At 43.5% G+C, this 27,710-nt stretch overlaps 1 protein-coding gene across 1 annotated transcript; it reads right to left on the minus strand.

The window, feature by feature from the left end:
- Positions 1 to 15,206: 15,206 nt before the first annotated feature.
- TAP2 (transporter 2, ATP binding cassette subfamily B member) lies at positions 15,207 to 27,423 on the minus strand. Its single transcript, XM_033424283.2, has 12 exons — positions 27,326 to 27,423; positions 26,718 to 27,218; positions 26,523 to 26,637; positions 24,148 to 24,278; positions 23,712 to 23,917; positions 22,944 to 23,141; positions 22,660 to 22,788; positions 20,556 to 20,744; positions 20,245 to 20,418; positions 19,903 to 20,062; positions 16,271 to 16,407; positions 15,207 to 15,970 (listed from the first exon to the last, which is right to left on the minus strand). Exons 1-12 carry the CDS (start codon positions 27,387 to 27,389, stop codon positions 15,740 to 15,742), a joined length of 2,235 nt encoding a protein of 744 aa, XP_033280174.1. The 5' UTR covers positions 27,390 to 27,423; the 3' UTR covers positions 15,207 to 15,739.
- Positions 27,424 to 27,710: the final 287 nt, after the last annotated feature.

Here is a 27,710-nt window from a genome sequence, read left to right on the forward strand (position 1 = left end):
AATAAATATGTATATATATTTTATACACACACACACACACACACACACACACACACACACATTACTTCATAGAATGAGAAGATACAATAGAATTTTTTTCTCCTTCATTTCCCTAAAGGAACATATGCTTTGACGGACGCGTAATATGGGATTATGATGGTAATTGACCAGGTGAGCCTGGAATACTTGAATTATGCCTTACCAAATATGCTGAGATGCCCTCAGGACAGCTCTACCCATAAATGTAATAGCAAATTGTAAATCAAAGGCTTTATTAGCTGGTCAAATCCCTGATACTCTAATAGAGAGTTTTATGCTAAGCTTCTGTGAAGCATGAGACCCCAAGCAAGGTCTCATGTTCCCACTTTTACTGCTAGCCAGCTGTAAATCCTGAAGGATTAGAACTTCCAAGCATATGAAGTGTGGGAAGAAGAAAGATGACAGGGGGAGTCAAGATGGCAGAGTAGGAGGACACAGAGTTCACGTCTCCTCACAACTAGGGCACCTACCAGGCACTGGTGGGGGACCTTGGACACCTAAGGGGATAGGAGGAACCCCCGCACAACTGGGTAGGACTCGGGAGGGAGGGAGGGGAGGAGGAGAAGTGGAGGTGGGACAGGACCGGCACCCCTGAGGGGTGAATGGGGGAGGGAAGGGGTTCCCACGTTCAGAGGGGCCCACTTACAGCAAGAGAATTAGCAGAGATGGGGTAGACTTTTGGGGGATTGGAGGATGGGAAAAGAACGGATCCAGCATCCCTATGTAGTTGGGCCCCAAGGAGCCTGCTGGAGTCCCAGGCCTGAACCTCCACCCTCCGAGACCACCTCCAGGCACACTGAGCCTAAGCCCTGCCCCTGCCACCCCTCACAAGACTTGCATGGGTCCTGAGCATAAGCCCCGCCCCTGCCTAAGCCCCTCCCCACTCCCCCAGCCAAGGACTTTTCTGGACCCTCTTTCTTTTTTTTTTTTTGCTGCTGTGGTTTTGTTTTGCCTTGTTGTTGTTTCATTTATTTTTTTTCCTAATGTATTTTTTACTCTTCTAATTTAATTTTATTTTTTATTCTTTGTTATTCTGCTTTTTTTTTTTTTTTGCTGTGCCACACAGCTTACGGATTCTTGGTTCCCAGGACGCCAGGGGTCAGGCCTGAGCTCCTGTGGTGGCAGCACCGAATCCAAATCGCTGGACTAACAGACTGCCTCAGACCCCAGGGAATATTAATCAGAGTGAGGTCTCCTGGAGTTCCTCATCTCGGCACCAAGACCCGGCTCTACCCAATGGCCTGCAAACTCCAGAGCTGGAAGCCAAAGGCCAAACAACCAGTAAGACAAGAACACAGCCCCACCCATCAAAAAAATGAGATGACAAAAACATATGTTACAGATGAAGGAGGGAGGTAAAAACCTATAAGACCAAATAAATGAAGAGGAAATAGGCAACCTACCTGAAAAAGAATTCATCTTTACTGGTGATAGTAAAGATGATCCAAAATCTCAGAAATAGAATGGAGGCATGGATCGAGAAAATACAAGAAATGTTTAACAAGGACCTAGAAGAACTAAAGAACAAAGAAACAAAGATGAACAACACAATAACTGAAATGAAAGATACACTGGAAGGAATCAATAGCAGAATAACTGAGGCAGAAGAACGAGTAAGTGAGCTGGAAGATAGAATGGTGGAAGTAACTGCCAAAGAGCAGAATAAAGAAAAAAGAATGAAAAGAATTGAGGACAGTCTCAGAGACCTCTGGGGCAACACTAAACACACCAACATTCAAATCAAAAGGGCCCCGGAAGAAGAAGAGAAAGAGAAAGGGTCTGAGAAAATATTTGAAGAGATTATAGTCAAAAAGTTCCCTAACATGGGAAAGGAAACTACCACCCAAGCCCAGGAAGTGCAGAGAGTCCCATACAGGAGAAACCCTAGGAGAAACCCACCAAGACACATATTAATCAAGCTAACAAAAATTAAATAAAAAGAAAAAATTTTAAAGCAGCAAGGGAAAACAAAAAATAACATACAGGGGAATCCCCATAAGGTTATCAGCTGATTTTTCATCAGGAAGTCTGCAGGCCAGAAGGAAGTGGCAGGACATATTTAAAGTGATGAAAGAGAAAACCTACAACAAAGGTCACTCTACCCAGCAAGGATCTCATTCAGGTTCAACGGAAAAATCAAAAGCTTTACAGACAAGCAAAAGCTAAGAGAATTCAGCACCACCAAACCAGCTTTACAACAAATGCTAAAGGAACTTCTCGAGGCGGAAAACACGAGAGAAGAAAAAGACCCACAAAAACAAACCCAAGACAATTAAGAAAATTGCAGTAGGAACATACATATTGATAATTACCTTGAATGTAAATGGATTAAATGCCCCAACCAAGACTCAGACTGGCTGAATGGATACTAAAACAAGATCCATATATGTGCTGTCTACAAGAGACCCACTTCAGATCCAGGGACGCATACAGACTGAAAGTGAGGGGATGGAAAAGGATATCCCATGCAAATGGAAATCAAAAGAAAGCTGGAGTAGCAATACTCATATCAGATAAAATAGACTTTAAAATAAAGACTGTTACAAGAGATAATGGGGCTTCCCTGGTGGCGCAGTGGCTGGGAGTCCGCCTGCCGATGCAGGGGACACAGGTTTGTGCCCCGGTCCGGAAGGATCCCACATGCCGTGTAGCGGCTGGGCCCGTGGGCCATGGCAGCTGAGCCTGCGTGTCTAGAGCCTGTGCTCTGCAATGGGAGAGGCCACAACAGTGAGAGGCCCGCGTACCGCAAAAAAAAAAAAAAAGAAAAAAAAGAGATAATGAAGGACATTACATAATGACCAAGGGATCAATCCAAGAAGAAGATATAACAATTATAAATATTTATGATTTAAATAAAATAAATATGATTTAAATATCCTCCCAACATAGGAGCACCTCAATACATAAGGCAAATGCTAACAGCCATAAAACAGGAAGTCAACAGTAACACACAGTAATAGTGGGGGATATTAACACCCCACTTACACCAATGGACAGATCATCCAGACAGAAAATAAATAAGGAAACACAAGCTTTAAGTGACACAATAGACCAGATAAATTTGATTGATACTTATAGGACATTCCACCTAAAGCGGCAGAATACACTTTCTTCTCAGGTTCACATGGAACATTCTCCAGGATAGATGACATCTTGGGTCACAAGTCAAGCCTCAAAAATTTAAGAAAATTGAAATCGTATCAAGCATCTTTTCCGACCACAACACTATGAGATTAGAAATCAATTACAGGAAAAAAAACTGTAAAAAACACAAATAGATGGAGACTAAATAGTACACTACTAAATAACCAAGAGATCACTGCAGAAATCACAGAGGAAATTAACACATACGTAGAAATAAACGACAATGAAAATATGATGACCCAAAACCTATGGGATGCAGCAGAAGACTTCCTAAGAGAAAAGTTTATAGCAATTCAATCTCACCTCAAGAAACAAGAAAAACCTCAAATGAAAAATCTAACCTTACACCTAAAGCAACTAGAGACAGAAGAACAAAGAAAACCCAATGTCAGTAGAAGGAAAGAAATCATAAAGAATCAGAAATAAATGAAATAGAAACAAAGAAAACAATAGCAATGTCAATAAAACTAAAAGTTGGTTCTTTGAGAAGATAAACAAAATTGATACACATTTAGCCAGACTCATCAAGAAAAAAAAGGAGAGGATGCAAATCAATAAAATTAGAAGTGAAAAAGGAGAATTACAACTGACACCACAGAAATACAAAGGATTATAAGAGACTACTACAAACAACTATATACCAATAAAATGGACAACCTGGAAGAATTGGACGAATTCTTCAAAAGGTACAACTTTCCAAGGCTGAATTAGAAAATATAAATAGACCTATCACAAGTAATGAAATTGAAACTGTGATTAAAAACCTTCCAACAAACAAAAGTCCAGGCCCAGATGGCTTCACAGGCGAATTCTATCAAACATTTAGAGAAGAGCTGACACCTATACTTCTCAAACTCTTCCAAAAGACTGTAGAGGGAGGAACACTCCCAAATTCGTTCTATGAGGCCACCATCACCCTGATACCAAAACCAGACAAAGATATCACAAAGACAAGAAAATTACAGACCAATATCACTGATGACCATAGATGCAAAAATCCTCAACAAAATACTTGCAAACAGAATCCAACAACACATTAAAAGGATCGTACACCATGATCAAGTGGGATTTGTCCCAGGAATGCAAGGATTCTTCAATATATGCAAATCAATGTGATACACCATATTAACAAATTAAGGAAATAAAACCATATGATCATCTCAATAGGTGTAGAAAAATCTTTTGACAAAATTCAAAACCCATTTATGATAAAAACTCTCCAGAAAATGAGCATAGAGGGAACCTACCTCAATATAATAAAGGCCATATATAACAAACCCACGGCAAACGTCATTCTCAATGGTGAAAAACTGAAAGCCTTTCCACTAAGATCAGAAACCAGACAAGGATGTCCACTCTCACCACTATTATTCAACATAGTTTTGGAAGTCCTAGCCATGGCAATCAGAGAAGAAAAAGAAATTAAAGGAATACAAAATGGAAAAGAAGAAGTAAAACTGTCACTGTTTGCAGATGACATGATACTATACATAGAAAATCCTAAAGTTGCCACCAGAAAACTACTAGGGCTAATCAATGAATTTGGTAAAGTTGCAGGATACAAAATTAATGCACACAAATCTCTTGCATTCCTATTCACTAACAATGAAAAATCAGAAAGAGAAATTAAGGAAACAATCTCACTTACCATCACAATACAAAGAATAAAATACATAGGGATAAACCTACCTAAGGAGGCAAGAGACCTGTACTCAGAATACTGTCCTCTGCCTGCCTTTGGTCTTAGAAAAACTTTAGTCAAAGAATAAATTTAATCAGAGAAGTGAGAAAATGCAGGGAAAAAAGGAAGATAGTCAAGCAAGACAAAACAATAATATTTTAGCCATTAAACGAAGTGAAGGACCTTTAGTTCTTCCTCAAGGGCTATAAATAATATTCTAAGCCGTGTCCTTTGAGCTGTTTTGCAGATACTGAAATCCCCACCTTGTGGAAGAAGTTAACTGTACACTGCCCAGAAGCATATAGACCCCAGACCAGTTGGAACCAGAAGGTTGATGATGCTGACTTCCAATTACCTCACCACCAATCAATCAGAAGAATGTCCACGAGCTGACCACGCCCTGCTCCTTGAACACTGTAAGACTCCTCACCACCCCCTCCAAGGCAGGACACGCAGGCTTGAGGGCACTAGCCCGCTGTCTCCCCATTTGCCTGGCAAAGAAATAAAGCTATTTCTTTCTACTTCATCCAAAACTCTGTCCCCGAGATTTAATCCAGCACCGGTGTGCAGAGGTCGAATTTCGGCAACACTACCAAGTCAACTAAGACAGCCTTGTGTTATATAAAATGTTGAAACCAGAATATAAAAGCAGTCTAATTAGATGAGTCATCAGGGAAAGAAGGTGCGCTAGAGAATCACCTGAACCTACAAGAGACACTGCATGAATGAGAAATAACTTGCTTAATTAAGCAAGTTAATTAATAATTGGTAGTGGGAATTTCGTGGCAGTCCAATAGTTAGGGCTCCGTGCTTCCACTGCAGGGGTTCCAGGTTCAATCCCTGTTCAGGGAACTGAGATCCTGCAAGCCACGCGATGAGGCCAAAAAAAAAAAAAAAAAGGCACTGGTGGTGGTTGTTACTACAGCCTCACTTAACCTAATAGGACAGGAGCCAGAATGTACCCCCCCTCCCCATATCCCTCAGGTAGATTAGAATATTCATGAATTAGAAGCCTGACCACAGGCCAGAAATTCAACTCTGTGTACAGATGCATGAGCCATGGTTGTGAGTGCTTTTTCTAGAAGTGGATGGTTGTGTTGCTCCCAATTGGAAGGGTGTGTATGACGCTGAGTAGAAAGGTGGCAGTCAGAAGGAACGCAAGCCACTGAATTTTAATTTCCTTCTTTCTTCATACAAACACTTACCTCAGTCTTTCCTGTGTATCTCATCTCATCTGGAAATAGAGAAAAATGTTTTACTTGAGGCTAAGTGAAAGAGGACATGATATGGGGGTGATCAGAAGCAGTAAAAGCAGATGACAAGGCTGCTTATGCCTAAGCCTGTCTCCGCTCCTCTGCAGGCAGTACCCCGGCTGGCCTTCTGCAGATTCTCTCGGAGATGAACGAGAGCCCATGAGGAGAAGAGAACTCTGGGGCCCAGAGAACACAGATTAAATTGGGGCTTGTGCTTGGATTTAGAGGGAAGAGGAGTTATTAGATGGCAAGTGGTGGTGAGGGAAGATTGGAAGATACGGATGCTGAACCAGAAATTTAGGAGGGCTCCCTTTTACTTCTTCCGGTGTGAATGTGCCTAAAGCCCATGAACTCTGAAATCTGACTTGACTACATCATAACAGTAAGAGCTAATACTTTTTGATTGCTTGTTATGAGTCAATTTTCTAAGCACTATATGACTGTGTGGGGTAGGAGGAGGGAGAGAGAGAGAAAGAGAGACAGAATCATCAGAACAACGCTTCACCGTAGATACCATTATGACCTCCCTTTTACAGGTGAAGTAATGAAAGAATGAACCAAAGGTCACAAGTAGTAAATCCATAGGCTGTGCTATTTCCATTGCACTACATTTCTTACTTGAGAACCCTGGAAACTTTATTTCTACACCTTTAACATCCCTGTAATGATAAGATGCACAGAAGGTCAAAATAACTGAAGAATTGTACTATAACTTTGGTACCAGGACAGATTTCCATCCCCATCTCTTCAAAAGAAGTCAGTGGTTTTGTATATCACAAGCAAGGAATGACATGGAGACCATCTGTAGGAAGAGGTAGCAATGTCAACCAAGAAGAGGAAGCAATACCAACCTGGGAATCTCCCTTGTCAATGGCCTCTGATACATCTTGAATAAATCGAAGCCTCTGATTGGTCCAGTTGGAAACTTTGTTGAGTCATTTTCTGTGCTTCTTGTCAATGTCTACAGTGGAAGAATCTGAGCTTCAGAGGCTCATCAGGGAAAATAGACATTTCTGGGGAGACAACTAATAAAGGGAAAGGTCATGCCCTGGTTGCTTTCTCCCACATTTCTGTTTTTGTGTTCTACTTGTATGAGTTTGAAAAATAAAGTGGGGCATTTTCATCTATCTCTTCCCGTCTGACTTCAGCCAAGAGCCCTACCTAATAGAGACATGGGCTTTTCTGTGATTTTTCCCCAAAACTGATATTTTGCATCCCTCTTTCTCATTCCCTCCCCATTCCCTAGGGAGTGAGAGAAGTTGGGTGTGGTAGATGTGGTTATTCATTGAGGTGGTAAAAAATCATTCTCCTATTACCTGACAAAAATATCTCTTCCAGCGGGGTGGGGCTTCCCTGGTGGCGCAGTGGTTGAGAGTACCCCTGCCGATGCAGGGGACATGGGTTCGTGCCCTGGTCCAGGAAGATCCCATATGCCGTGGAGCGGCTAGGCCTGTGAGCCATGGCCGCTGAGCCTGCGCGTCCGGAGCCTGTTGCTCCGCAACGGGAGAGGCCACAATAGTGAGAGGCCCGCGTACCGCAAAAAAAAAAAAAAGAAAAAATATATATATATCTTCCACTGCTATCTTGGTGACTTTATTAATTTTTATTGAGATATAATTAACCTACAACACTCTGTTAGTTCCAGATATACAACATAGTGATTTGATATTTCTATACATTACAAAGTAATCACCATGATAAGTCTAGTTACCAACTATCACCATACAAAGTTATTACAATATTATTGACTGTATTCCCCACCCTGTACATTTCATTCCTGTAACTCATTTATTTTGTAACTGGAGGTTTATACCTCTGAATCTCCCTCACCTATTTCACTTACTCTCCCCAGCCTCCTCTCCTTTGGCAACCACTCTGTGACTATGAGTCTTTCTGCTTTGTAATTGTTTGTTCACTTGTTTTGTTTTTCAGATTCCACATGTAACTGTAACCATGCGGTGTTTGTCTTTCTCTGACATTTCAATTAGCATGATACCCACTAGGTCCATCCATGTTGTTGTTAATGTCACGATTTTATTTCTTTTTTATGGCTGGATAATATTCCATTGTATATACGTACCACATCTTTATCCATTCATCTATCGATAGACACTTAAGTTGTTTCCCTTTGTTTGATTTTGTTTTCCTTTCACTTAATTCACTTCATTTCATTCTTTCCTTTCATGGATGTAAGTAACTGAGGTCATGAATTCTCCTCTGAACACTGAGGAACTACATCCCAAAAGTTTGATATGTGATTTAATTGTAACAGGGAAGAGCAAAGTCGGACTCCATGTTGGATCTGTTTCTTTGATTTTAAACTTTGTTTTTCATTGCTTTTGTTATTATAATCATATATAACGGCCTGCCTCAGGGAACCCTGCCCATCTGCCTGAATGTTATAATAAAGTGCCTTTGTTCAGCTCCCAGGGAGACAATCGGACTCTGCCCACCTGTGAATGGCTGCAGAAAAGAAGAAATTAACACATCCCCTTCCCGATGCTGGCCAAGCCAGGCAACACTAATGGCCTTTTTACTTTACTTCCTCACCTCCTCCCCCTCTCTGTTCTACAAAAGAAACTGCCATCCAGACCCTGATAAGATGGTTTTGGGAGGACCCTAGTCCCCCATCTTCTCGGTCTGCCGGCTTTCTGAATAAAGTCGCTATTCCTTGCCTCAACACCTTGTCTCCCGATTTATTGGCCTGTTGTGCGGCAAGCAGAGTGACTTGGTAACAATTTTTAATTGTCATTTTTCTAGAAAATCTTCAGTTGTTTGTTTGTTTGTTTGTTTTCTCACTCTCTGGCCCAAGAGAAAGACCATTTCTTTAAGTTCCTATGCGGAAGGGCATTTACCTTTTCTGACCTGATTATTATCAAGCTTGCTCCATTATAGTCAGAGAATTGTACCTGTATCATTCCTATTTTGGGGAAATGATTGAGTGCCAGAATGTGTGGTCTATTTTCATTAATATTTTGCTGAAACTTGAAAAATTATGTTCTCAATTTTCAAGGAAGAAATTTCAATATAGAGCCATCAGATCTAATTTTTGACTATGTTAGTAATATTTTCTGTGTTCATATTTATCTTTTGTCTACTTGATTTGTTAGTCCTAAGAAAAGTGAATTAAAATCACCTATTACTACATTTCTGAATATTTTCCTGGTATCTACCTTCATTTCTGCTTTGTGAGGGTTACTTATATGCTATTTAGAACTTATATATTTCTTAGACATGCATTTTGAGTTTTACACTTTACATTATAAAGTGTCTTCTTATCTCAACCAATCTGGGGAGATTGGTCTGAATTTCACCTTGTTTAATAAGATTGTGACCTCTGCTTTCTTTATGTTTGCACTCTCTTTTTATGCCTTTGTCCATCATTTTATTTATTGAATAAATGAATGAATCTATTTGAGTCACTTTATTTTTAGGCATATCTTTTGTATATTGCAAGCAGCAGAGTTTTTCTTTTAATCTAATCTGAAAATATTTTTAATTTTAATATTTTAATGAATTAAGTTCATTTACAATTATTAATATGGCAAATAGTTCAGTGTAATTTGGAGATTATTATTTTCTGTTAAATATGATGTTTATATGAGTACTTCTTTTTTATTTCTTTTTTTTAATTTTTTTGGCTGCGTTGGGTCTTCATTGCTGCATGCAGGCTTTTCTCTAGTTGAGGCGGGTGGGGGCTACTCTTCGTTGCAGTGCGCGGGCTTCTCATCATGGTGGCTTCTCTTGTTGCAGAGCACGGGCTCTAGGTGCACAGGCTTCAGTATTTGTGGCTCACGGGCTCTAAAGCGCAGGCTCAGTAGTTGTGGCACACGGGCTTAGCTGCTCCGCGGCATGTGGGATCTTCCTGGACCAGGGCTTGAACCTGTGTCCCCTGAATTGGCAGGTGGATTCTCAACAACTGCACTACCAGGGAAGCCCCGACTATTTCATTTTTAAAATCTTTCACTTTGTCTTTTTGTGGTTTTCTAAATTGCAGTTTTTCAGATATTTAGGAAAGTGTCTATGTTGGGATTGTCTTGATAATTTTATTTTTATATACTTCAGTTAGTTCCTCTCTTCTTTAGGTAGTTCCTATTAGTTTTCTACTATAAGCATCAGAAAACAAGCTTATATTCTCTCCCTTTCTCTTCCATTGTCTTTGTGTATAACTTTGTGCTCTTACATATGTTCTAAATACAACTACTTGATTTATCAGTCTTCGGGCTATCTTTTGACTCTCAGATATTAAAGACTAGGCCATCAGCAAGCTTATTCTATGTCCTTACTCATTTTTCCACTTAATCTGTAATTATTAAGAAATGTGTTTCTATTTGTCAATTTCTTCTATAATTTGGCATACAGATATAGATATAGATTTTTTTTGCCCACGCTGCTCGGCTTGTGGGATCTTAGTTCCCCTACCAGGGATTTAACCCCAGCCCTCAGAAGTGAAAACCGGGGAGTCCTAACCACCGGACCACCAGGGAATACCTGTGGTCTATATTTTCTTACCTATATCTGACTTTACTACTAGGTGCAGACTCATTCAGTTTTAGTATAATGTCCTGGTGACTTCTTGCTATCATTATGCATATTTTAATTTATTTATTTTGTAATATTTACTTATTTATTTATTTTGGCTGTGCCAGGTCTTAGTTGTGGTGTGCAAACTCTTAGTTGCAACAAGCATGCGGGATCTAGTTCCCCGACCAGGAATTACACCTGGGCCCCCTGCACTGGGAGAGCTCGGTCTTACCCACTGGACCACCAGGGAAGTCCCATTATGCATATTTTTAGATGTCAATGTACATGAACTATCTTCTATTAGTGTTAGCTTTACACATCGTATTACACATTTTGATTTTAACCTTTTCAAGTATTTAAGTTTTCTTTGTGACTCATGTGAAGGGCTTATAACTAGATTTTGTGATAGTATTAATCCAATCTGAGAACTTCTTTCTTTTAACTTCTAAATTTAAGCTATTTACATTTCTGTGACTACTAAGCTGTCTGGATTTGTTTCTATTATCACATATTGTGCTATGTTATTTGCTTCCTTTATTGTCCTTTCATCACTTACATTAAACTAATTAAATATTCTAAGTAATCTCTAATTTCCCCCTACTGGCTTAGGAGTTTTAATTTTTATTAATTAAGATTTACCCCTACATTTTTAACATGACTGCCTAATTTAGCAACATCCGAAGTTAATATCTCTGCCCTCCTGCCAAATACGACCAAGACTTTAGAATTCTTTTACTTTATCTGCCCTCACTCTCATGTTATTTCTGATTATTCCATCATGTTCTTAAATTTAATTGTCATTATTGCCAGTGATTTTCATAGTTATAGTCATTTTTCATTCCTCAGTCTGATTTACCAATATTTTAGACAGGTTTCAGTTAACGATGGTTGTGGTGGTGTGTGCGCACGTGTGTGTGTTTACTCATCTTTGCTTATTGCATCCCAGTTTTTCTTTCTGGGTTCAGTATCCTTCTTCCTTAAGTGGTAACAAAAATAAACCAAATGACAACTTCAGTACGATGCCACTTTTTATCTATAAGAGTCACAAAATCTAAAAATTTTGCAACATTCTGTGTTGATGAGAATGCGGGGAAAGAGATAAACTCATATACTGCTGATGGAATTCTGCATTCATACAATCTCCATGACGGTAATTTTCCAATATCTATCAATATTAATAATACATAAACATTTAGACTTGGCAACATCCTCTTTAGGACTTTATCCTAGTCCTATTCTCGCACATGTGTATAACAATGTATAACAATGTCTATACAAGACATTGCTTATAATAGCAAAAGACTTCTGATAGCCTAACTACTCATCAATAAAAGGAGACAGGCTAAATGAAATATGGTACTTCCATAAAATAGCATACATTAGAGCCATATATTTCTAAAGTTTAAAAAGTAAATTTCAGGACTTCCCTGGTGGTGCAGTGGTTAAGAATCTACCTGCCAATGCAGGAGACACGGGTTCGAACCCTGGTCAGGGAAAATCCCACATGCCAAGGAGCAACTAAGCCCATGTGCCACAACTACTGAGCCCACATGCCACAACTACTGAAGCCCGCATGCCTAGAGCCCACGCTCCGCAACAAAAGAAGCTACCGCAATGAGAAGCCCGCGCACCGCAACGAAGAGTAGCCCCCGCTCGCTGCATCTAGAGAAAGCCCGCATGCTGCAACAAAGACCCAAAGCAGTCAAAAATAGATAAAATAAATACATTTATTTAAAAAAAGTAAATTTCAGAACTGGGAATTTAGGGAGCTGCTATTTGTAATAACAGGGAGCGAGAATATATACATATATATGCTTAAATATACAGTACATTGTTTCTCTGGAAGGATAAAGCTTGAAGTATGGATCACCAAAGCAAGGGGTACTGGCAAACTGTGGGGAAGGATGGGAGTGAAGCTTTCCTCCATAGACCATGTTGTGCTTTTTGAATTGTAAACCACATTAATTAACGTATTGCTTATTCACATGAATTGTATCTTTAAAAAAGAGAATAGTAAGAGGGTAAGTGGATACAGGCAGTATAGCAAACTCTTTTGAGGAGTTCTGTTGTAAAGTTAAGCAAAGTCCACCTTTTCCTAGCTCTGTGTCCCAGGCAAGTGAGTAAATGTTTCTAAATCTCCACTCTCATTCTTAGAATTGGGATAGTAACACCTGCCACATGGGATTATCTTAAAGATAAAGTAAGATGGTATATGGCAGGCACTTAGCACAGCAGAAGCACACAGAGGGCACTCCGTGAATGATTATCATTGATACTGAATTATTACAATTCATAAAAGCCCTTGAAACTCTAGGTTGAAGACTCAGTCTTTCCTAGGGCCAGCAGGTGGCATCGGACCCAAGTGAACGGATGCTCCTTTCACTCAGCGCCAAAACAGATTTTTGTTTTCCTTATTCCCTTGTCCTTTCCCCCGCAAATTCTGACTCCACACTTCCTTCTCCTGAACCGCGACTGCCGTGCAGACTACAAGTGGCTGCCCCACTCGGCTGGAGTGTAAAGTACTTTAAGTTCAATGTTATTCCCGCACTGGGCAGAGCAGACGGGGCGGGAGGTTGTTTGGGGCTCCAAAGTAATCTGAGAGTTTCCTAAGGTTCCTCCTCTCCATTCATATCTCGCTTTGGAAAGAGTAGTACATGGCTGAGCAGGAAAGGCAATGAAGGTAAGTGACAAGAAGAAGGGGAAATTAAGGGGCGGAAGTCAAATGGTGATGGGTAGTAGGAGGGGGAAATGAAAAGAACTCTGGACAAATCAGAATTACTAATGTCTGTGGTTACCAGGCAGACCACACTTGTAAGGATTTGTTGAACACTCTGTCGGGGAACATTGTTCTGTGTCCCTGAAATAAGGCGTACCTGGAAGTTTCCCTGAGATAACAAGTTTTCACGACCGCTTATGATCCTAAGTTCTGCTGTATCTTCCCATACTGCCCATCAGGATGCCTGAGTTTTCCTCCCAGCTCTGTCACTGATTAGCTGTGTGATTTCAGGCCACTTTCCCTATCTGTAAAGTAAGATTTGACAGCTATACTATTTTTAAGATGTCTTCCAAGTTTAAAGTATTTTGAGTCAATGGGTATAATTTGTACTGAGGACATCAAAGATTAATACATCTTCTTCTGTGAGGACTATAGTTTCCATAAGGTAGGGAGATACAGAAATTATCATTCCTACTTTATAAATAGAAGGAGGACATTTGGTGGGGAGGGGAAGGAATCAGGCCAGCCTTCTCTCTCCCAATGCTTATTTCACCCTTGGTGAAATTTGAGAGATAAACAGGTGTGGAGAAGTAGGACAGCAGCAGGATGAAGCAAAGGTTTATCTGCACCAGAAGTTCCTTACTCTGGCCTCACCTTGCTCCCAACAGTGGCCAGGCAGAAAAACAAAACAAAAACAAAAACAAAAATATCTGGTGAGTTCATTGCTAGCCGGGAAAGTACCTGCTATTTCTGGGAAAGTGAAAGTTTCAACTTCCTAGAATAGGAACCGTCCACTTTAAGACCCTTCCAATAACCAGTGACGTGCACAGCTTTGGACTTTCCACGATTTGTATGTGTAGGGAGGATTAAGATGGAAGACAGTAGAGGAAGGAGATTTATTCATTTACCCAACAAACATTTATTTATTGTCCACTATGAATGGAGCCCTGTGCCAGGTAGTAGATATAAAGCTTAATAAGATAGACAGCCTCCCCCACAAGGGCTCATGGTCTCGTGGAAAGACAGAGGTCTACAGTGGGCGGTGGAGAGTTTAATAGGGACTGTGAGAGGTAAGCCCCAGCAGCAGCGCAACAAAAGCACGTAGAAAGGGCACTTTCTCCAGACTGAGAAGATAAAGCAAGGCTTCTTGGGAGACTTGAATCCTGAGTTGAATCTTAAAGAACTGGGGCAAATCCAGGAGCATCGTTCACCGAATGGCAGGAAACAACATATTCGGAGGCACAAAGGCATCAGGAGGGCAGGAAGTTTGTTGTGGATAGAACTTAATCCAACAAGAAAGGGTGAGACAAACGGGCTAGAAAAACTGTCTCTGAGGAAGATGTGAGCAGAAAAAGGGGTGAAGACACAGGGAGGATTTTACAGGAGTGACATCGTCTTATGCGTCTTTTAGAAAGAATGACTTTGTGAACAATGGCTGGAAGAGGTGCACCAACGGTAGGGGAACCTCTCTGAATATGAGATCATCTCACACTATGAATGAAAGTTACAAGAACGAGATCAGAGAGAAGATAAGGGATTCAGAGCTTTTCGGAGCTAGAAGTGAAAAAGCTTTACTTGATCTGATTATAAAGTAGATTATGACACAAGATGCAATATAATGTATTAGCTGAGAGCGTGGACTCTGGGGTCAGGCCTGGATTCCAAGTCCAATTCCACCACTGTGCAACCTTGGGAAAGTCCTTTAATCTCTTTGAGACTCAGTATTCTCATCCATAAAATGGGGATAATAACTAACAATCTCAAAGGGCTGAGGATAAGGATTAAAAATGATAATACATGAAAAAGGCTTAGCATAGTTCCTACTCTGTACACAGTACACAGTACAGTACACAGTAACTCATCAATACTTTATTCATACTGTTAATTAGGGAACAGTCCTCTGTCCCACCATACCCTAGCTCCCCAACAAAATATCAGGTCCTGGTGGGAATAGGGAAGGATACAGAAAGGCAAACTCATGAATATTTATGTCATACTGGTTAATATGTATCTCAAAGAACAATTCAAAGGCTAAGACAGCCAGCAAAATAGTCCCTGTGATTATCTCTGGGATGTGAAACAGTGTGTAGCTTTACTTTTCTCCTTCCTACCCGTCTCTATTTTCTACATTTCCTATATGAATGTGTGCTATTTATATAAGGAAAAAATATTTTGAAATGTACTTATGATGCCACAGTACAGTACTCAGCACCAGGCAAAGCTCTGTTCATCAAGGAAATAAGGTCCCTGGATACAGAAAGCAACCTCCTGCCCTCCCATGGCCCCAACAAAAGTACACATGGTCTAAATCTCCATCATCGGGCCTCCAGCTCCAAAAACAACCACCCAGGGGAACACCCCCAGGGAAAGCCAAAGCAGGAGCTACTCTGGGTCACTGAGATGGCCCTGAGAAGGCTCCAGCATCTCTGGGGTCTCAGTCCTCCTGTTCTGCTGCACCAGGCGGGAGTAGAGGTCCTGCCCCTCCATGAGCTGCTCATGCTCCTTCAGCTCTCCCTGGCTCAGCACCAGGATCTGGTCGGCGTTCAGAACCGTGTGCAGCTTGTGGGCGATCACCAGCACCGTGCGGTCCCCGCGAGCTTTCCAGTCCTGCAGCTGAAGGGGGAGGATCATAACACCTCAGAAAGATAAGAATGAGATGGACGCCACGGCCCCACTGGGCACCATCTCTAGTGACTTAGGGTAGAGAAGGCATGAAACACGAGAAGATAAGACAGAACGGGAGGGAAAGGTCTGCGCTGCCCTCCTCTCTCAGAGGGGCTGTGGCAGCTGGAGGATGGGACGGGAGACATGGCGGCATTAGGGATGTCCCCACACCACCCCCACGTAGCCTCCATTCCATCCCAGCCCTAAGAAAGGTCCCACCGCCCCTGCCCCTCCGAGCCCAGTACTCACAGCCTGCTCACACTCCACGTCCAGGGCACTGGTGGCTTCATCCAGGATGAGGACCCGGGGGTCCCTCACAAGGGCCCGGGCGATGGCCAGACGTTGCTTCTGTCCCACAGCCAACTGGTTCCCTTTCTCTCCCACCTCTGAGGAAACCGAGAAATCCCTCTCCTCACACACAGGTGACCACGAAAACATCCTCCTCACAAGCACAGCTGGTATTTCCACAGCCAACAATTAGGTGGATGAGGGCCCGGAGTAGGGGAGGGACCTCTAGGGCTGCCCGTGTAAATAGAGCATCATCACCCTGCCCTGCTCTCCAGGAACAAAGGCTCCTGAGCTGGACAGGCAGCTACAGAACTCATGATGCTGGGGAGGGAGGTGAGTGGGTTTGGCTGAAGGTACCTGTATCCCTAAAGCAATTAGAGAAAGAAGAACAAAAAACCCCAAAGTTAGCAGAAGGAAAGAAATCATAAAGTTCAGATCAGAAATAAATGAAAAAGAAATGAAGAAAGTGATAACAAAGATCAATAAAACTAAAAGCTGGTTCTTTGAGAAGATAAACAAAATTGATAAACCATCAGCAAGAATCATCAAGAAAAAAAGGAAGAGGACGCATATCAATAGAATTAGAAATGAAAAAGGAGAAGTAACAACTGACACTGCAGAAATACAAAGGATCATGAAAGATTACTACAGGCAACTCTATGCCAATAAAATGGACAACCTGGAAGAAATGGACAAATTCTCAGAAAAGCACAACCTTCCGAGACTGAACCAGGAAGAAAGAGAAAATGTAAACAGACCAATCACAAGCACTGAAATTGAAACTGTGATTTAAAATCTTCCAACAAACAAAAGCCCAGGCCCAGATGGCTTCACAGGCGAATTCTATCAAATATTTAGAGAAGACCTAACACCTATCCTTCTCAAACTCTTCCAAAATATAGCAGAGGGAGGAACACTCCCAAACTCATTCTACGAGGCCACCATCACCTTGATACCAAAACCAAAGACGTCACATCTTTGTTGATGTGACAGAAAAGAAAGAAAACTACAGGCCAATATCACTGATGAACAGAGATGCAAAAATCCTCAACAAAATACTAGCAAACAGAATCCAACAGCACATTAAAAGGATCATACACCATGATCAAGTGGGGTTTATTCCAGGAATGCAAGGATTCTTCAATATATACAAATCAATCAACGTGATACACCATATTAACAAATTGAAGGAGAAAAAGCATATGATCATCTCAATAGATGCAGAAAAAGCTTTCAACAAAATTCAGCACCCATTTATGATAAAAACCCTCCAGAGAGTAGGCATAGAGGGAACTTACCTCAACATAATAAAGGCCATATATGACAAACCCACAGCCAACATCGTTCTCAATGGTGAAAAACTGAAACCATTTCCACTAAGATCAGGAACAAGACAAGGTTGCCCACTCTCACCACTATTATTCAACATACCTTTAGAAGTTTTAGTGACAGCAATCAGAGAAGAAAAAGAAATAAAGGGAATATAAATCAGAAAAGATGAAGTAAAACTGTCACTGTTTGCATGATACTATGCATAGAGAATCCTAAAGATGCTACCAGAAAACTACTAGAGCTAATCAATGAATCTGGTAATGTAGCAGGACACAAAATTAATGCACAGAAATCTCTTGCACTCCTATACACTAATGATGAAAAATCTGAAAGAGAAATTAAGGAAACACTCCCATTTACCATTGCAACAAAAAGAATAAAATACCTAGGAATAAACCTACCTAAGGAGGCGAAAGACCTGTACTCAGAAAACTATAAGACACTGACGAAAGAAATTAAAGACGATAAAGACAGATGGAGAGATATACCATGTTCTTGGATTGGAAGAATCAACATTGTGAAAATGACTATATCACCCAAAGCAATCTAGATTCAATGCAATCCCTATCAAACTACGAATGGCATTTTTCACAGAACAAGAAAAAAAAATTGCACAATTTGTATGGAAACACAAAAGACCCCGAACAGTCAAAGCAATCTTGAGAAAGAAAAACGGAGCTGAAGGAATCAGGCTCCCTGACTTCAGACTATACTACAAAGCTACAGTAATCAAGACAGTACGGTACTGGCACAAAAACAGAAATATAGATCAGTGAAACAGGATAGAAAGCCCAGAGATAAACCCACGCACATATGGTCACCTTAACTTTGATAAAGGAGGCAAGAATATACAATGGAGAAAAGATAGCCTCTTCAATAAGTGGTGCTGGGAAAACTGGACAGCTACATGTAAAAGAATGAAATTAGAACACTCCCTAACACCATACACAAAAATAAAATCAAAATGGATTAAAGACCTAAATGTAAGGCCAGACACTATAAAACTCTTAGAGGAAAACATAGGCAGAACACTCTATGACATAAATCACAACAAGATCCTTTTTGACCCACCTCCAAGAGAAAGGGAAATAAAAATAAACAAATGGGACCTAATGAAACTTAAAAACTTTTGCACAGCAAAGGAAACCATAAACAAGACCAAAAGACAACCCTCAGAATGGGAGAAAATATATGCAAATGAAGCAAATGACAAAGGATTAATCTCCCAAATTTACAAGCAGCTCAGGCAGCTCATTATCAAAAAAACAAACAACCCAATCCAAAAATGGGCAGAAGACCTAAATAGACATTTCTTCGAAGATATACAGATTGCCAACAAACACATGAAAGGATGCTCAACATCACTAATCATTAGAGAAATGCAAGTCAAAACTACAATGAGGTATCACCTCACACCGGTCAGAATGGCCATCATCAAAAAATCTACAAACAATAAATGCTGGAGAGGGTGTGGAGAAAAGGGAACCCTCTTGCACTGTTGGTGGGAATGTAAATTGATATAGCCACTATGGAGAACAGGATGGAGGTTCCTTAAAAAACTAAAAATAGAACTATCATATGACCCAGCAATCCCACTACTGGGCATATACCCTGAGAAAACCATAATTCAAGAAGAGTCATGTACCACAATGTTCACTGCAGGTCTATTTACAATAGCCAGGACATGGAAGCAATCTAAGTGTCCTTCGACAGATGAATGGATAAAGAAGATGTGGCACATCTATACAATGGAATATCACTCAGCCATAAAAAGAAATGAAATTGATTTATTTGTAGTGAGGTGGATGGACCTAGAGTCTGCCATACAGAGTGAAGTAAGTCAGAAAGAGAAAAACAAATACCGTATGCTAACACATATATATGGAATCTAAAACAAAGGTTCTGAAGAACCTAGGGGCAGGACAGGAATAAAGACACAGATGTAGAGAACGGACTTGAGGACACGGGGAGGGGTAAGGGTAAGCTGGGACAAAGTGAGAGAGTGGCATGGACATATAAACACTACCAAATGTAAACAGATGGCTGGTGGGAAGCAGCAGCATAGCACAGGGAGATCAGCTCGGTGCTTTGTGTCCACATAGAGGGGTGGGATAGGGAGGGTGGGAGGGAGACGCAAGAGGGAGGGGATATGGGGATATATGTATACGTATAGCTGATTCACTTTGTTATAAAGGAGAAACCAACACACCATTGTAAAGCAATTATACTCCAATAAAGATGTTAAAAAAAGAAGAAGGTACCTGTATCAAGTCCGTGCTTCATTTCCTTTATGAACTCCTCCACTCTGGCCGCCCGTGCAGCAGCCAGAACCTTCTCTTCGCTGCAGCCCTTCAGCCCATAAGTGATGTTGTCCCTCACCGAACCCGAAAACAGCACAGGCTCCTGCCCGACCAAAACCACCTGGGCAGAGGCGACAGGAGCAGAGGACCATGTGGAAACCCCCATGGCAGGGACCCTCCTTTCCTCCTCGCCTACCTACCTCACAATGGACCCCTTGTGTTTCTTCCCCCGTCTCCACCCCCTGCTCTCCGCACATACTTCTTCCATCCAATCTGCAATCCCTCTCCTTCCTCCCCACCCACCTGTTGGTGTAGGTAGCGGCGCTCATACTGGGAGATGGGCTCCCCATCCAGCAGCACCTGCCCCTCGGTGGGCTGGTACAGATTCTGCAGCAGAGCAGCTACTGTGCTCTTTCCAGATCCACTGGGCCCCACCAGTGCGGTCATCTGCCCAGGAGGCAGGGTGAATGTCAGACCCTAGAAAAGCCAGGAAAGAGTTAGAGGCCTGCCTGTTTGCCCTCCCTCTCCTCTTCTTTCTATCAGAGAAGGATAAGCTTCTCATCACTCAGGGCGTGAGGGGCCCAGATTCCCTCCCTGGGGTCTCCGTTGGGCACCTTGAGCACAGGCTGGTCAGGGCGATTGGGATACACAAAGGAGACGTTCTGGAATTCCATCAGGCCCTGCAGAGTGGGCGGGGCCAGTGTCCCAGTTGGAGGCAGATTTGGCTTTCGGTCCAGGTAGCAGAACACCTTCTCTGCAGCCCCCACATTGCTCAGCATGTCCCCAAACATGTACACCAGGGTCTGCAAAACAGGAAGGCAGGGGTCAGCCAAGCAAAGGAAGCTCCACCAGGAACCAACTTCCCAACTCCTCACACCCTCCCTGTCACACTCCACCCCAGCCATGCTTCTCCCCTCATCCAAAAAAGATTCCCTACCTTTTATATATACATAGATAGATATAGATATAGATATATACACATATATATAGATATGTATATTTATTTATTTTTGGCTGCATTGGGTCTTCGTTGCTGCGTGGACTTTCTCTAGTTGCGGCAAGTGAGGACTACTCTTGGTTGCGGTGCACAGGCTTCTCATTGCAGTGGCTGCTCTTGTTGCAGAGCACGGGCTCTAGGCACGCGGGCTTCAGTAGTTGTGGCACGTGGGCTCAGTAGTTGTGGCTCGTGGGCTCTAGAGCGCAGGCTCAGTAGTTGTGGAGCACGGGCTTAGTTGCTCCGTGGCATGTGCGATCTTCCCGGACCAGAGATCAAACCCGTGTCCCCTGCATTGGCAGGCGGATTCTTAACCACTGCGCCACCAGGGAAGTCCCGATTCCCTACTGTTAATGTGCGATTTTTTTTTTTTTTTGGCCGTGCCACAGGGCATGTGGGATCCTGTTTCCCTGACCAGCGATCAAACCCGTGCCCCCTGCAGTGGAAGCATGGAGTACTAACCACTGGACCGCCAGGGAAGTCCCCTTAATGTGCAATTTGCTTGAATTTCAAAGGGGCACCAATACCCCATTATTCCAATTTGCCAGGTAAAGGATGGAGGCCAGAGTCCTTCCATCCCCAGACCTTTCCAGTTACTCGTACACAGTTCTGTCTGGCCGAGTTACACAGGGAACTCCTTAAAAGCGGGTGCTGTGCCCACCTCCTCTTTGCAGATGCCAGACTGCTTTGCACAGCTCTCCACCCATAAAAGATGTTTAATCCGTGTCTACGAAACTTATAAAGCCCAAGATCCAGTAACTAATTATTTTTGAAAACTGGTAAATATAGGAAGGAACTAAACACTTACTGTGCCTTTCCTAATCAAACTGTACCACTTGGCAACCAAACAGTAGATGAGGAGACATCTCCCTTGAGACATGCATCTAATAAATAAGGAATGGGGGAGTGTCACCGTTTTGCCACCGCAAATGATTTAATGGATCTAAGTTTTACTGGTTGCTGTCACCACAGATGTATATGAGAGAGAGAAAGAGATCAGTGTAATATATACCTCTATGAAAAATGTGAAAATCTGATCATTGACTTGCATTTGGTGAAGTTGTTGTTAATTCTCTTGCTGTGGCCATGGCTTTGTGGTTACATGTATTTTAATGTTTACATGTAGTGATACATATTTACAGATGAAACCGTATCTTGGATTGCTTCAAAATAATATGGGGGGAGGGAAGTGGGTGGGGTTACAGATTAAATAAGATTGGCCATGAATTGGTAATTGTTAAAACAGATGCTGGGGGGTAAACAACAAGGTCCTACCGTATAGCAGAGAGGACTATATTCAATATCCTATGATATATACACACTACTATATATAAAATAGATAACTAATAAGGACCTACTCTATAGCACAGGGAACTCTACTCAATACTCTGTAAAGACCTACATGGGAAAAGAATCTAAAAAAGAGTGGATATATGTATAACTGATTCACTTTGCTGTACACCTGAAACTAACACAACACTGTAAATCAACTATACCCCAATATAAAACAAAAATTTTAAATAAAATAAAGAAAAAAAAAGTTAAAAAAAAACACAGATGTTGGGTACATGGGGGTTCACATTATAGTTTTTTTCTCTTTTATTGCCCATGTTTGAAATTCTCTATCACAATGAGTTGGGGTTATTTCAGTTTGTTGTTTTTTTTTAAGGGGAACAAATAGAAGACAAAGCGGGAAAAGAGAGCGTGCACAGCTCCTGACTCACTTTCACGTGGCAGCCCACGTCCTCCTGGTAGAGCAGAAAGGAAATCAGCCCACCCTGGGTGAGGTCCCCAGCCAGGATCTGCTGCAGCCCACATCTCAGCAATATAACCTTCATTGCCAAGTGCAGCATCTGGAGGGAGAAGGAAAGGGAGCCTGAGAATCTTCCATTCTTTGGCCTCCCTGCCCCTATGACACTGAGCGACCCCCAGACCAGCTGTAGGAAGAGGACCATCACTTTCCCTGCCCCCTCCCTGAGCCCTTCCTCCAGCCACTCAGCCTCCTCACCCTCCTTAAGAGGCAGTAGAGGGCCCTTTCCAGATCTCGTCGCCACCACAGCTGCCGGCATCGGTCAAGAGCCTCCTTATAGCGATGGACCTCTTGCTCCTCCGCCCCAAAACTGCGCACAGTCTGCAGCCCTCCAACTGCCTCACGTACCACCTGTCCTGCTTTCGCCACAGCATCCTGGATCTCCTGAAGGACTGCCTGGAAAAGTGGGGCAGGAGATAGGAGGGGCTGATTCGGCAGAAGACAGCCGACCCCCACGTCTCATTCCAGCCCTTGGAACGCTCTCTTCACGCTAAGTGAAGTAAGTCAGACAGAGAAAGACAAATATTATATGATATCATTTACATGTGGAATCTAAAAAAATAATACAAATGAATCTGCATACAAACAGAAACAGACTCACAGACGTAGAAAACAAACCTATGGTTACCAAAATTGGGGGAAGGGGGGAGTGGATAAACTAAGAGTTTGAGATGAACAGATACAAACTACTAACACAAAATAGATAAGCAACAAGGATTTACTGTATAGCACAGGGAACTACATTCAACATCTTTTAATAACCTATAATGAAAAATAACCTGAAAATCTCTCTCTCTCTCTCTCTCTCTCTCTCTTCCCCGCCACCTCTCTTCCCACCCCCCCCTCTGTCACACACACACACGAAGTCCCAGAGGGTCATGGCCCTTCTGAAGCCTCTAAGGGCCTGGAGAAGGCCTCTAGGAGAACTTTCTTCTTCCCTGGGGATTCCCTAGCATCCACACGTACCTGATGGCGAGCACTGTACATCTTTTCAGCCGCTGTCATTAGAGGCACCTCAAGCAGAGAAAGGAGGGTGAGTCGAGGTGACACGTTGAGCATGAAGCTGTAAACTCCCAGCACTTTCACCAGGCTTCGAGACAGCACGTTGGCATTAAGAGGAAGCCAGTTACTCATCAGTTTGGTATCTGAGCTCAGCCGGGAATTCAGCTCCCCTGGGCAGGACAAAGCAGGTGAGGAAACCACGTGTTGTAATGCAGAACCCCCAGAAATTCCCTCCTGAGCTCCCAATCTCACATAGCCCTCCCTCCCTGCAGACTGCCTCTCTACATGGTCCCCAAAGAGAGAAAAACAGCTCCAGGCCTTGGCACCAGGGATGCAGGGGGAGGGCAGTGGAGGGGAAAGGAAGTCCTGGGGGACCCCAGACCTGGACTCCAGGCCCTACCTGTCTTAGTCTCCTGGAAGAAAGCAAGGTCCTGGCACAGGAGGGAGGAGAAAAGCAGCTCCCGGACCCGCAGGTTGATTCTGGACATGATGAAGGTGAAGGTGCTTCCTCGGCAGCCTGCAGACAGTGAACTGCGGGGAAGGAGGGCGGCAGAGGATGAAGAGGAGAGATGCAGAGAAGGACGGAGGGAGAGAGAGAAGCAGAGGAGAAAGCATGCGAAGAAAACAAATACAAAGTTGGGGGCAGTATATCATGAGAGCAGAAGAGAAACAAATAAGAGAGAGGGAGACACAAGGGGCAGGAATCAACAGACGAAGAGAAAAGAGGACACAGTGAGCCAGCTGTGGGAACCACATCATAACAGACAGATTCACCAGCATCACTAGTTCATTCTGTTCTAGACAGGAGGGAACAGTACAATAGAAATGGAAAGATGCTGTGAAGGGAAAGAGCCTATGGCTTGCTTCTGACCTGGTCTCTCTCAGGGCCATCCCTCCAGCTTTCCCCTTGGTCTTGGTCTCCTTCCTCCACCCCCAACGTCCTTCTTCCTACTTCCAGATATTGATACTTTCTTGTGGGAACTGTAGCAATGGACTCCCTGCCCTCCCATCTCCAAAGCCCTGGGATCCTGCTGTTCTCCCTCTCCACTGTCCTTGGGATTGGAAAATTCCTCTTAGACCAAGTGAATTTTTACAGTCAAACTCAAAGGAAAACTGTGAAAGCGCAAAGGCAGGAACTGTACAAAATATGGGTTTCTAATACAAATCTAATGACCATGTTGAGAGGGCTGCTGGCATACTCAGACATCAAATGGTGAGGGTTTGGACTTTGGTGATCACAGTGAGAACGGAGAGAAAGGAGCCATAGGAGCACGTTTTGAGTGTGGCAAATGCAAGAACGTGAGAAAGGCAGCGACGACGCTGGTGCTTGGAGCTGAGGATACTGATGGTTTCATGAATGGGAATAAGAAGAGGGAGGCATTTTCAAGGAGACCAGGAGGGAGTGGGATGCACTTGGAGTTCTGGGTGCATGGAGTCTGAGGTGACAGGGCATCATCCAATGGGAACGTCAAGAGGCCTCTGGATTACAAGACTGGAGCTGGATGTGGGAATGTGGATGTGGGAATGTCCTGCAGACGTGAGCTGCATTAGCTCAACAGGAAAAATGTTCTTAAAGATCAGAGAACTGAGTCCTGAGAAAAGTCCATAATTAAGGATCCAGAGGAGGACGGTTCTCCAGAAGAGGCAGAGTGGACTGGAAAGTAGAAAGGGAGTTCATAAAAGCTACCTGAAGAACAAGATCAATCATAAGAGATTGTTCTGGGACTTCCCTGGTGGTCCAGTGGTTAAGACTCCGAGCTCCCAATGCAGGGGGCCCAGGTTCGATCCCTGGTCAGGAAACTAGATCCCGCATGCTGCAGCTGAGAGACCATATGCCGCAACTAAGACCCAGCACAGACAAATAAATAAGATACATAAGTAAATAATTTTTTTAAAAAAGATTGTTCTGATGCCAGATGCTACAGACACATAGAGAGCTGAGGGCTGATTTTTTTTTTTTTAAAGCAGCAGCTTGATCATTAAGAAGTTCACTTTTAAGTAGTTTCAGCAAAGAGTAGTAAGTATGAAATAATGAAGAACTGGTTTTTGAGGGATTCTAAATGAAGTATGACCATATCAAAGGAGCAGGATCAAGCAGCCGGCTGGTATTTGGGGAAGGCTAGTGAGGTACTCGCACGACCCTGAGAATGAGCACCTCCTTAAATTCTGCAGCCTAGGTGCCTGATTCACCTCATCCTAGTCCCAGCCCTATCAAGCAGTTAGTTAATTAGTTACTTAGTTTGTAGACAGCGGACTCCTGGCTACGTCTTAAAACAGAAGGAAAAGTAAATGAAGTGGAAAAGAGTAAAGATGCTGGAAAGAAAGGTGACAAGCCTCAGAGTAAGATCTTCCAGGATAGACAAGATGACTTAAGGACGAAGAGTCAGGAGGAAGAAACATGCCCACCCTGACAACTGGGTAACTGTGGAAACAAACACAGGGTGGGAGGTTGGAGACAGAAAAGAGAAATGGAACTTCATGGAGATAAAAATGTTGAGAGGTAACTGAGAGACATTCCATTCGACACATAAACACCTTCTGTACTACATTCACTCCTATCCGTAACTATAATAAGTAATATAAACTTTGAAGATGTTGGAGCCACGTGGTGAACGGAGGAATAAATGAGTGGATGCATGACACAGAATGGTGAATGAACAAATACAGATTTTTTAGTTTAAGTATTTTGTGCTTTGGGCACAAGAGGGTCTGAAAACAGTTAGGAAAGTGAGGGCCCCTGTAAAAACTGGGGGCTAGCAAATCACCATCACCTACCTCCCAACAGAGAAGAGACACATGAAAAAGATGGCGCTGGCAAAGGCATCAGGATCAAAATCACCTCCCAGGATGTCAATCACAAGACCAGAATAGTAAGAGATTAATGTCTCACCTGCGGGAGGACAACAGTGAATGTGCTGGTGCCCAGGGCCTTTTCCCACCTCCAAGTCACAGCGCCCTCTCCCGACTCACCCAACACGGCAACAGCGAGGAAGAAGAAGGCCACACCCAGGAAAGGCAGGTCTGGCCTTGAGAGCTTCAGCAACCTCCACATCAAGGCTCTGTTGTTCTCCTGGCCCTGCTCCCTCTCCCGGGCTCCTGGAGGGCTCAGCACAGCCCACACGCCCCAGCTCAGCGCTGCCGCTCCGTAACCCAGCAGCAGCCAGCTCCACGGGGCTGAAGCCGCCCTGGCTGGGGGAGCACTCAAGGTCCCCGGGACCAGGGCCCGCAGGGAGAGAAACAGAGGGGTCACCAGGCAGAGGGGGGGCAGCAGTGCTCCCGCAAACCTCAGCAGCCCTCCCAGCCTCAAAAGCCACCAAAGCCCTCCCAGTCGCAAGGTGCCTTCTAGCCACAGGCCTGGAAGCCCGCGGGGAAGCAGAGCCCCCAGGGTCCCCTGCAGCAGCCAGAGTAACGCCCAGTCGGCCAGCAGCAGGAAGGCCCAGGGTCTCAGGTCAGGTAGCCGCATGGCGAGATCTAGGGGTAGAAGGTGAGAAACGACAGAGGTGAGTCCCAATCCTTGTCCCCACTCCTCCCCACTCGCACTCCGCCGAACGCGTCCACGGGCTTCCCATTTTATTTACCCAGTGCTACCCTGAAAGATGCCTGAAAAGTGTTTGGTCCTCTCCCTCCTAGGATCCCAGGCATTCGGCCTGACAGAGGGAGCTGGGAAGCCTGACCACCTGCAGCCTCATCCTCTAAAAAAAAGACCCGTGACCCCCTCCCCCCACCCCGCCCCCGCCAGCCGCCCCCGCCGAGTTCCAAAGGGCCAGGCGGTCCCGCCCCGCTCCCTTGCTCCCGGGGTCTAGAAGGGCTGGAAGCCTGGGACGCGGAGTGGCTGGTGGATGGGCTGCGTCCCAGTTAGAGCTCCAGGTTCCCACGCGCATCAACTCACCGGAGGGGACTTCTGGGCTGCAGCTCGGAGGTCTTTCCTTTACGTGCCGGGGGCCGAGCTCTGAAGTGCCCTCG

The sequence above is a fragment of the Orcinus orca genome, chromosome 10 (assembly GCF_937001465.1).
Source record: "Orcinus orca chromosome 10, mOrcOrc1.1, whole genome shotgun sequence".
Taxonomy (NCBI): domain Eukaryota; kingdom Metazoa; phylum Chordata; class Mammalia; order Artiodactyla; family Delphinidae; genus Orcinus; species Orcinus orca.

Excerpts from the sequence above, each read along its gene's own strand:
- TAP2 (XM_033424283.2), bottom strand. The coding sequence starts at position 27,389 with ATGCCTGGGATCCTAGGAGGGAGAGGACCAAACACTTTTCAGGCATCT. Across the intron at positions 24,279-26,522 it reads TGTCTCTTCTCTGTTGGGAG|TTCACTGTCTGCAGGCTGCC; the intron begins GTAGGTGATGGT and ends CCTTCCCCGCAG. Across the intron at positions 20,063-20,244 it reads GCCGCTACCTACACCAACAG|GTGGTTTTGGTCGGGCAGGA; the intron begins GTGGGTGGGGAG and ends GCCTCTGCCCAG.